Source organism: Cupressus sempervirens, chromosome 3 (assembly GCF_028749045.1).
Source record: "Cupressus sempervirens isolate cs-2001-9-10 chromosome 3, ASM2874904v1, whole genome shotgun sequence".
Classification (NCBI taxonomy): Eukaryota; Viridiplantae; Streptophyta; class Pinopsida; order Cupressales; family Cupressaceae; genus Cupressus; species Cupressus sempervirens.
This window is the reverse complement of record NC_143120.1, coordinates 577,063,556-577,075,715: the sequence shown is the minus strand read 5'-3', so window position 1 is coordinate 577,075,715 and position 12,160 is coordinate 577,063,556. Positions and strand designations below refer to the sequence as shown.

Here is a 12,160-nt window from a genome sequence, read left to right as displayed (position 1 = left end):
CTAATCAAGGGCAATGTAAAATCATAATTTGTTGGAGTAAAGGCATCCTTATCAATCTTTATCAGACTTGCTCATACTCAATAACATGGAACCTTTTCGCTGACCACTGAATTTATATTAAATCCTCTAGCAACGTTCTTAATATAGTAAGAGCCTGTGCTTGGGTGTAGCTCAGCACTTTATTCATTTCGGGATATTGCTTCTGCAATGAGGAGTTGAATAAATGTGTGATCACATAAAATATGTGAAGAAATCAATCTTTGTGGGGATCCACCGAGATGTTTTTCTAAATACTGTTACAGGTAGACCCACTGCCTTTGCCTCTAGAAGTTCGTTAAATGTTAAACCCGTAAGTTGATAGAAATAACTTATAGCTGTTGTAGGTGGAGAACTGTCTAAACTTTAACGTGCATGATATTCCAGTATTTTTCTCTGTGCTTTTCACTGTATGAAGGAAATATATAGCAAATCAAACATGCTTGAATATGCTCAATAATCATTTTAAACAAATTTAAAATTTGAACATAAAAACAATGGATAACTGTTAACTTTCACTGAGAGTTGAAAACATTGGCTATTGTGATTTGTTGCTACTTCAACATTTATTTTGCTTTAAGTTAGTCGACACAAAGTTGTCCTTTCACATTTGATAATTTCATTTTTCCATGAGGAAGCTGTTCACCTCTCAGTTTTTTCATGTTAAGCAAAGTTTAATTACTTATTGTAAGGTAACTTCATTTTTTATTTGTAGCATAAACTAATGTGGTTGTCCATATAGTGCATGTCTCCATCACCCCTTTGTGTTTTAACCCAAATCACAAGGTTCAAATTCGAATTTGAGTTCGTCGATCATAAAACTCAGATGAAATTCAGCAAGGGCAAAAATTTGGAAAAAAAATCAACATTAAATTTAACTTGTATAAATTTATTTATTTTTAAATATAAGTAATATATGCACAAAATTGTCAAAATAGTTTGAGTTGTTAAATAATTAAACTAAATAACTCAATATTATTTTATTATTATAAATAACGATATTATATTAAATATCATAAAATTCGGATGAAGTTTGAAAGGGTAAAAATTCGCTGAAATTCGCACTTTGATGTAATTCGGTGTATCCTGTGACTTAGGTTTTAACAATTAAACTTCCAGAATGAAAAGTAAAGTGTTTCAACAGTTTTAGCATTAAGGTAATAACAAAAAAAAAAATCAAATATGAACATGGAATGGAAGAATTGAAGTTGAAAATAACAGTAAAGGAACAATTATTTATGTATGTGCTATCCACACTACAATTATACAAGATTAAATGTTTGGAGAATCTTGGCTACAATCAATGTGTGTTTCTATCCATCTAATTGCTGATATAACTCTCACTAGATCATTTTGTTGAAACAGACTAGTCTGCATTAACTAAAACATTTTTGTCATGTCTTTAGAAAGGGAAGAAAACCCTTCTGACTTTCTTGAACGAACCAATCAGGTCTAATAGCCAATTGATCATATAGCTTTGAAGAACGTCTTAGAAAACAAACTTGGAATTAAAAAGTAACACATGATGAAATGTCTAGTTGTGAAAAGGACAATTCTTCCCAAACCAAAAAATAAACATACAAGAAATAGAAACAAGAAGTAAACCACTAAAAATAAGAAAAAAGAAAAAAAGTGAGGTAGACGTGAATCCACTCATGAGGATACAAGTTCATATAAAAATAGGTCAAGTCAATCAAGATGAGACTTTTGACACCAACGCTAGAAAATAAAATCGACCAAGACCAAAGGCAAGCACAATAGATGAAATTCATCACAACATCAATAAGACTAGAGTTCATCAGACCAAAGGCAAGCACAATAGATCAAATTCATCAAAACATTGATAGATTGCAATTAAGTCACAAGGTTCGAGTTTGAATTCAAGTTTGTCGAACATAAAATTCGGATGAAATTTGGCAAAGGGTAAAAATTCGGAAAAAAAAATCCACAATAAATTTAACTTATATAAATTTATTTATTTTTAATATAAGTAATATATCCACAAAATTGTCAAAATAGTTTGACATTGCTAAATAATTAAACTAAATAAATCAATATTATTTTAAAATAAAACTATTTTATTATATAAACAATTTTATATTAAATATCATAAAATTCGGATGAAGTTTGAAAAGAGTAAAAATTCGTTGAAATTTGGCGTATCATGTGACTTAGGGCGTAACTATTACAAGGTAATTGGTAAATACTTGCTTATTAATAACAGAGACCGAAAGGTCAATTTATACAAAAGGAAGAGACGATGTTTCCTTAGGAAATGATCGTAAAGAATAGAAACATTCTATTCTAGAGAAAGCAAAAAACAAAAGCAAACTAAAGCTAAAGATATTTACAAGATAACCATTAACTAATAATAGACGTCTTATCTATTATTGTAATACCCTCCCTTAATGGTTAATCTATCTAACACACCAAGCTGTCCTCTGAATTTGACAAACTTATCAGGACCAAGAGGCTTGGTAAGAATGTCTGCAGTCTGATCTGAGGTAGGAACATACTGCAGATCTATAGTCCTGTCTTCAACCAGCTGTCGTATGTAATGACAATGAACATCCACATGCTTGGTTCGTTCATGGAAGACTGGATTCCGTGCTAACTTGATAACGCCTTCGTTATCAACAAACAGAGTAGTCGGTCCTGCTGGTGACATCTGCATATCCCCAAGCATCCGACGAAGCCAGACAGCTTCACATCCTGCCTTAACAGTCCCTCTATATTCAGCCTCTGTAGAAGAGAGAGAAATTGCCTGCTGCTTCTTGCTGGTCCATGTGACTGCACCGGATCCCAAACTGAACACATATCCAGATGTTGACTTTTTATCACCAACAGAGCCTGCCCAATCTGAATCTGTGAACCCACTGAGTTTAGGATTAGAACTCCGAGAATACAGAAGTCCATAATCAGAAGTGCCCTTCACATAACGAAGCACACGCTTTGCTGCCATCCAATGATCAGCCTTAGGAGCTGTCATAAAGCGTGAAATATAGCTGACTGCGAAGCTGATATCAGGCCTAGTAGCAGATAGGTAGATGAGGCTGCCTACTAGTTGCCTATACGTAGTATCATCAACGGAAGGAGAATCAGACTTGGCTGATAACTTGAGACCTTTCTCCATAGATGTAGATGCAGGTTTGCAATCCTGCATTCGGAATTTGTCTAACAAGGCTCTGGCATATTTGGACTGAGAGATGAATATACCTGAAGACTGTTGCCAAACTTCAACACCTAAGCAATAATGCATGAGCCCAAGGTCAGTCATATCAAAAGACTGGCATAAGTGTTGTTTGATTCCTTGAATCAAAGATGCCAAACTGCCAGTGATGATCAGATCATCCACATAGATAACCAGAAGGATGATGTCACTGTCAGTAGTCTTGATGTACAAATTTGAGTCTGAAGAACTCCTCTTGAAGCCTTGATCACTGAGGTACGTATCAATCTTGATGTACCATGCCCGAGGGGCCTGCTTCAAACCATAGAGAGCTTTTACCAATCTGAGAACCTGATGGTCTTTACCAGCAACCTTGAAACCAGGAGGCTGCGTCATGTAGACCTCTTCATGGAGATCACCATTCAAGAAAGCACTCTTTACGTCCATCTGATGGACCTTCCAGCCAAACTGTGCTGCCATGGCTAAGACTAATCTGATGGTGCTCATCTTTGCAGTAGGAGCAAAGGTCTCCTCATAATCAATGCCCTGACGCTGAGAAAAGCCCTTTGCCACTAAACGAGCTTTGTACTTATCCAAAGTACCATCTGATTTGTATTTGATTTTGTAGACCCATTTGCAGCTAATGGGTTTCTTCCCTGGGGGAAGATCAAAAAGGACCCAAGTGTTGTTCTTCAGCAGGCTCTGGTGTTCAGATTGCATGGCCTGTTCCCACTCTGGAATTCCTTTAGCCTCGGAATATGTTTGAGGTTCAAACACACTATGAATGTTGGCCATAAGAGCAAAGTTAACAGAATCTATAGTTTTGCTCTTTTTTCGAGTAGTTCTCCCATCAATGAGCTCATCATCATGAAGATCAGCAAGTGTCTTAGCCCACCACTTAGGCCGGAGAGGAGAATGACCAACAGTAGTACTAGGAGATGCTTGATCAGCAGGATCCTGATCAGAAGAATCTGTATCAAACTCAGGTGAAGCATCTTCAAAACGAGGTGATCCTGCAGGAGAAGCCGAAGGTGGCTGTACAGGTATCACTGGCAGGACTGGAGCTGTAGGAGCTACTGGAGCCCTCCCATCAGGTGGACCTAATGGAAGCCGAACTCCCAAATCATGAACCTGCATAGGCTGGTCTGCTGGATCAGGAACAGGAGAAACAGGCATGAATGGTCCTTGCTGCTCATCAAAGACTACATCGCGGCTATATATGAGACGAGATGTCTCAACATCAATAAGGCGGTAGGCTTTGTGAAGACTGCTATATCCAGCAAGCATCAGTTTCTGACTCTTGGCATCCAACTCGGTGCGTGAAGCATCAGGGATCCAAACAAAAGCAAGAGAGCCAAAAACTTTCAGGTGACTGATTCTGGGCTTGCGACCTGACCAGGCCTCTTCCGGAGTTTTACCTTTGACCGCCACTGTGGGTGACCGGTTCAACAGATAAACTGCAGTGTTAACTGCTTCTGCCCAAAAACGCTTCGGAACATGTCTGTGTTCGAGCATGGAACGAGCCATCTCGGTGATTGTCCTGTTCCGACGTTCAACTACACTGTTCTGTTGTGGCGTGTGGGGTGTGGTGAACTGGCGTTGGATGCCATGTGTATCCAAGAAGCTAGAGAAAACATTAGAACAAAATTCCCCCCCATTGTCTGATCTAAGAGTAATAATAGATTTCCCAGACTCTTTTTCAACTAAGGGTTTAAACTTCTGAAATACAATAAATGCATCGGATTTCTTTTTAAGGAAATACACCCACATTTTTCTACTGAAATCATCTACAAACAACAAAAAATACCTGTACCCAAGAACAGAAGGAGTGGCCATAGGGCCGCAGATATCAGCATGAACAAGCTGAAGTACTTGAGAAGCTCGCCAAGAATCGCCACTGGGGAAAGGTGTGCGATGTTGCTTCCCAGCCTGACATGCGTCACAAACTCCAAGGTGTTGGGTTTGAATCTCTGGCAAACCAAGAACAAGCTCATCCCGAGCAAGTTGTGAGAGATAATGCACATTTAAGTGCCCATATCGCTGATGCCAAAGTGAGTTGATGGAAGATCGTCGAGCAGCCATAGCTAAGTCCTGAGAATCACCAGAATCAGTAAGTCTGAAAAGACCATGATCCTCAAGACCAACTGCAATAGTAGACTTAGTCGCCCGATCAGTGATGGTGCACTGATGTGAACTGAAGGTGACTGCCAAGTGTAGAGAATGTCGCAGCAACTGACTGACCGAGAGTAGATTTAGTTCCATCCCTGGAACGTAGTACACATCAAGGAATATGAGCTTCCTCCCAACAGACTGAATTTGAATGTTGCCTTTACCAACAACCGTGTACTCTTCTCCACCACCAAAGATAACAGAATCTGAATAAGGCTGGTAGTCAGTAAACCAGTCTCTGCGGTGAGTGAAATGTCGAGAGGCACCTGAATCAATGTACCAGGCAGATGACTGTACATGATCTGCGGGTCTTTTAGCCATGAAGGCATAAAAGGCAGATTCCACCTGCTCAGTGTGCTCTGCATTGTTCGCTTTGGGTTGCGAACCTGATTGCTTAGACTGGGCAGCTAAGCGTTTCCGACATGCAACCTTCATGTGAACATACTTGTGGCAATAGTTGGATTGAATGTTCTTCTTTTTGGTACCATCGGATGCTGGAGCAGAAGACTTCTGCTGAGATGGTTGCTGAAACTTGCCCTTATCCTTCTGAAAGGATTTCGTAGCAAAGGCTTGCTCAGTGGAGGTGGAACTGGAGCTGCTACCGAACTGTTGTTTCCACCGATCTTGCTAAAGTAGCAGGGTGCAGAGATTAGTGAACTTTAGATCAACACCAGTAGATGTGATGTTGAGAGTCTCGATAAAATGCTCATAGGAATTTGGTAAACTCCAAAGAGTGATTACCACAATATCCTCTTCCTCCATCTTGCGACCGATGGCAAGTAACTGATCACGGATTTCCTAAATCTGATTCAGGTGTGCCTGGAGCGAGGTGCGCTCATCCATGACAATAGAAAACAGAGTTTTTTTCAGAAAGAAGGCTCTGCTCTTGTCGGAAGTCTCATGAAGACCTTTTAGATGTGTCCAAATTTCGGCCGCTGTCTTGCCGAATGGAATCTGAGAAAGCTGGTCATCAGCTACGGAGAGTTTGAGAAGCATTACTGCTTCTCGATTGTTCAAATCCCATGTATCTTGATCAGGACCCGGAGAAGTCGGACGCTGCTTAACACCCAGAACAAGTTGCTCAGTGTTTCGATATTCGAAAATTGCGATGATGCGTTGCTTCCAGATTCCATAATTGCGACCATTGAATTTGGAATTATGCTCGAGCAGAATATTTGTCAGAGATGCCATGGCACGTTTTTCAATGAAAAACTGTGAAAATCTGTGAAGGCACGTTCTTCGAGGCAAAAATACGGAAGACCCAGAAGAATCAGAGAATGACCCAAAAGAGAGCTCGAAAAACTCAGAAGGAATCTGCTGTCGTTTTCTGAATCCGCTGGCTCAAAAATCGAGGCACCTAGAAAAAACGGACGACAACCCAGTTGAGCTCTCGAAAAACCCACCAAGAATCTACAAACAAAAAAAAAATTCGACCCCAAAAATTAGGGTTTCGAAAAAAAAGGCCCTAGCTGAAAAAAGCTTGAAAAAACTTCAGATTTCTTGATGAAAAATGGTTGAATCTGCTTCCCAGAGCACGATGACAGACTGAGACGGCTAAGAGCATGAAGATTTGATACAGAAACATGCAGATTTTCACCCCAAAAACGCGAGTCTCCAAAAAATGGCCACTATTTCCACGCGATTTGCAGACCCGTAATTCGGGAATTTCTCCAAGCAGAAAAACCCTAGGTGGGTTTTGGAGAAATTAGCTGAAATAATTTTGGAAAAATTTAAACAAATAATTTCAAGAAGAAATTATAAATTTTTCCGAAAAAATTTAAGTATTTAGCTCTGATACCATATTACAAGGTAATTGGTAAATACTTGCTTATTAATAACAGAGACCGAAAGGTCAATTTATACAAAAGGAAGAGACGATGTTTCCTTAGGAAACGATCGTAAAGAATAGAAACATTCTATTCTAGAGAAAGCAAAAAACGAAAGCAAACTAAAGCTAAAGATATTTACAAGATAACCATTAACTAATAATAGACGTCTTATCTATTATTGTAATAGTAACACTCCATGAGCTTTTATTGCAGAAGAGCTACATTTCAAAACTATGTGATAATTAAATGGGTGCAACAATCCTCTTGCCTCACAAAACAAGACAGGGTCATGCTACTGTTTTGACCATAGTTACACTGCCTTGGGGGACAGTAGAACGATGGAACAAGGGGACAATTTTCTGTGATGGGGGGATAGAGGGGCCTTAATTTGGGGACGGTGGGGGGATGGCGGGTGACAGGAGGGGTTGTATATACTATACATATGGTACTTAAAATGCTAGTCATGAAAAGATGTATTGCAACATAAAATATAAAGGTATAAAAGAGTAAATACTTGAACATTGCATTGAACATTGAACATAAATAATTGAATCTGCAAATAGTCCACACCAGGAGGTCCCCCCATCCTCAGTGGAGGTAGCAAAATCTGGTGGTGCCGTTGGGGACGGGGGGACGGAGTCCCCAAGTTCCCAGTGCATCCCCGTCTCTAGGACGTGGGGCAAAAAGGGGGGGGATGCGTCCCTGTATTACTATGGTTTTGACTCTATGCTTTCCCTCAGAACGAACTGAGATGTCTTGTTGTTTTCTAAATTCCTCTCCCATTGAATTTATGAAGATTGACAGAAACAGTTTCTTGGTCATTGTCTATGAGTTTATATTGTCAAAAGCATTTTAGATGATGCCTTTTATTTGTATGCTAGTTCTGAATCTCTATTTTGAAATATCAAGGCATGACTTATAGCCAGCTACTTAATCTAGTAAAGGATACAATTAATTTTAACTGTTGCTCTAGAAACATGTTTTATTTAGACTACAGAGCTCCATTTTTTTTAGCAGACTATGAATATAGTGTCATAAGCTGGAAAAGAATATCATAATTCAGACAGATGGCAATGATGTCAGGAAATCTGTGTTTCTGTAATGTGATGTTTTTTGAATAACTTTTAAATTTGACATGATGTCCCTTCTAGAACCCTCAATTTGCCAATAGAAAATAGAAAATAGCCCACCGCACCTTTTAGCAAAAGTTGACATTTTCAAAGTAGAAGCCATCTGATTTGCTCTTGATCGAAGATTGACAAGCGCATCTTGTCGTCGATGTAGTTCTTTTTCAGATCTGCATAAAATTACAAAGCATCAACCAAATAAAATTCGCATACATATATTCTTAGAATGTCAAACACAAATATAAATTCTAAAAGTATCAAAGGAACTTTACAAAAGGCTAAAAGCTTGGAGGTGGTAGGTACTGAGCCAAATTCTATTTTGGCACCCACTCTAGAAAACAGATTTATAGCACTTTTTACAATCTAACACTAAAACTCAAAATTGAATGTAATCAAGACCACATTTCAAAGTGGTAGATTCTATAGCTCTTATTATAGCTTGTTTTACACGTGTACCTGACGCTACAATTTCTTCCAAAACTTGCTAAACCAATTTGGAGGTAACACTCATATATCTAATGATCCTCCTATTTTGTTATTGGAAATTTACTTAGGTGAACTGAAAGTGGTAAGTCAACCATTATAGCCAGAAATTTGTGCCTACAAGTCAGGATTGTCGGGTACGATTTTGTATATTATTTCCACATTATCTGTCATGGGAAGATGGGACCACAAAATGTTTGCTCGTTAGTATCATATATCTAAAAAATTGTTGTGGTATGAACATAATGCAATTACCAGGTACAATAGAAACTCATAAAAGTCAACTGAAGTAAAGAAGCATGACAAAAATTTAAAAAAAAATTTGACGAGGAAGTATGGAAAAGTGTGGATATACAAAGAAAAAATAGTGAATGAAAATTAAAAATAACCCAACTTGTTAAATAACTAATTGTCCCGTCAACCTTAAAAGATAGAGGCAAAGATTATGTGACCAACATCTAAATATTTGGAATGGAGAAAATACCATGACCATACTGGAAAATCAATCTAAGGTCACAATACTGAATTGGAGGGTTGAGTAATGTGCTGCTTACTTTTGCATGCAGCACATACAAGCCTGTCAGGATTGACTATCAAAAACAATACAATGCAAGATAAAGACGAATAGAAGGAGCAGGCTAGACAGACTATTAATTTGTTGGCAGCGCTCCTATTAAAACAACCACCAACACTCACCCCTTCATTGGCATGAATATAGGGTATGCTTACCTTGCTCATGAAGTTGTCGGACTATGTGAAAGGTAGTTGTTAAAACTTAAAAGCCATTCATGGTCAATGGCAAGAGTTATAAGTGCATTGAAGAAGGGATTATACCGATGGAAGTGGCCAGCTGGATCAGGCATGAAAATAAATCCTTCTGGAAACCAAGGAAGTGCAGTAAACTTTGATGATATTAACTCTACAAAACAAATTAAGAGTATTTTGATTCAACATCAATAATGACTAGCAAAGCAAGGGCAAATCTCTAGGCAAGATGTTCAGTGGGATGAGGAATTTGTTTACACTGAACTTGAACCTTTCTACAACAATTATTTTCATATTTGGGATAGTCATAATCTGTACAAGATAGCAATCGCATTCCTCGTTGGGATAAAGAGTGTCATCTAATTTAGGAAAAACTAAAAGTTAATAACAAGCCTTCTGCAGGCTAAATCTATAAAAATATCCAGCAATCAACGGATCTAACACTAAATCTGACCAACAGAAACATCCTAGTTATACTTTTCCTACCCAGTCCTGCTATAAGACACTTTGTTCATCGTGTATGTGTCCTTGCATAAGATTCAAATATCATTTATTGGTTGCCATTCTGACAGACTAGCATCCTCCTTGAGAAGATAACAAGTAAAGACTGATGGTATATGTAGAATTATTAGCTGGAATATAATATAAATTTACCTTCCTACCAAAAGAGAAGGCCCGTTAGATATATGAATAAAAGGAATAAAATCAAGAACTAGATAAGAAAGCTAATCTGTGAGCTGAGCCTTCAGCAAGCAACAAATAATAAGAACAGTGCAACTTTTGTGAGCAAGTACTAGGGAAAGAGATATCAAACAAACAAACAACAAAATATCAAAATGAAGGGTATCTTGATACTCAATTTGTGAGCAAGTACTAGGGAAAGAGATATCAAATGAGCAAACAACAAAATATCAAAATGAAGGGTATCTTGATACTCAAATGAAAATTTCTATTCCAGATGATAAGGCCTTGGGTCATAATCTTAGCGCATATTTTATTAGGATGCCCAGATTCACAATTCTGCTTGTAAGGAATTTTCAGCTTTTGTGAGTAACTGCTGGGAAAGGGATAATAAATAGAATTAAAAAAATTATCAACATTATCTTGGCACTCAATTGATGATCGCTATTCCAGATATGGTGAGGTCAGATGATAAAGCCCGTGGAAGTAAACCTAGCGCATAATTATCAGGATGTCCAAGGTCAAAACTCATAATTGGTGAAATTGTTGCGCCTGGGTTAGACACCAGTTTCTGTTGGCCAGGCAATCCCAACAAGCTACGAATTATACCTCAGCAATGTATATAATAAAATGCCAGAAATTTCACCTTTAAATACCATGGCAGAGAATTTAAACTATATAAAGGCGTTCCTTGTTTTCCTCAATTATCCATTGCAAGACTAAAATCACTAATCTTCAAATTCTTTCTAGTATCAACATTATATTTATATGGATCAGAAGAACTAGTTGATCCACTACTATTCGCTTTGGTTACGTGCTATCGTAAGATCATCAAACTAACAAAAAAAATCTACATTGTTTGAATTAACTTTCCTCTAGATTTCAAATGTAGAACCAACACTGGATTTGAAGCAAAGGGGAATTGTCTGATCTCTGTCGGGAGCATGCGGCTAATCACATTGTAATGAAAAAAGGGCATAAAAGGAAAGGCAATGAAGAATTACATGGGTTGTCTGGAAGGAAGCTTGTTGAGAAGGGATTCGAGGGAGTCGAGCCTGGTAGCAAGAATAGTGATCTTCCGGCGGAGAGCGGAGAGATGGCGCTGGGTCTCCGGCCCCGCCGCAGGCAGTGATGCCCGCTCTGCAATTCTCGCACTAATGTCGTCCGCAAGTGCTGTCGCCTCTTTCATTTCCTTCGTCCATGGATCCCCTCCTGAAGACGCCATTGCAATTCCCCCGGGTCTCCGTGTTTCTCCAATAACGCCTGAATCTTTATTTTCCCTTTCCTCTTTCCCCTACACGAATACCCATATACAAACACGCATGCCCTCCAACAGACCGCGGACAGAAATAGGTATTATGCAAATTGCAATGATGTGGACCCTGCATGACACCCGTAAAATAAGAAGTAAACAATTGCGGAATTGTATTGAAGGAATGAGTTATCTTAAACTTAAATTATAATTTTATCGTTTTCAATACCACCACTCACTCTTCTTCGATCGATACCGATCCCCACGAGCTTTCTCGGTAACTTCCGAGACGCCCCAGCTCCTTTGCCCAAAATCAAAACGCCGGCTAAATAGGTTAATAAAAAAGTCTTTCTTTAATTGCAATGGCAAAATATGTAATAATCTATTTTCTATTTAGTCTATGTATATCTTCATGGAATGTTCCAAATAAGATGTGACGTATAACTTCATTTTCATTCACCGTTCATTTATTACTTCCTGCCGTTGGCAGAATACTAACGCATCGGTCAGATGCAAATGAATGCCAACTACCTTTTCCATCCCACCAATGGCAGATAAATATTTTTTTTGTCTTTACAGAAATTTGTAATGTTGATTTATTTTCTATGATTTTAGCATATGAAAAAAGCTAATTATCTTTATTGGGATT

The 12,160-nt window shown here is 38.3% G+C and overlaps 1 protein-coding gene across 1 annotated transcript in view; it reads right to left on the bottom strand.

The window, feature by feature from the left end:
• Positions 1 to 11,590, bottom strand: part of SYP52 (syntaxin of plants 52) — a 34,919-nt gene extending 23,329 nt beyond the window's left edge. The window contains exons 1-2 of the mRNA XM_089821000.1: positions 11,264 to 11,590; positions 8,399 to 8,500 (exon numbers count right to left, since the gene is read on the bottom strand). Of these exons, the coding sequence (XP_089677126.1) occupies positions 8,399 to 8,500; positions 11,264 to 11,484 (323 nt within the window). The 5' untranslated portion in view covers positions 11,485 to 11,590. The remainder of the gene's footprint in view (positions 1 to 8,398; positions 8,501 to 11,263) is intronic.
• Positions 11,591 to 12,160: the final 570 nt, after the last annotated feature.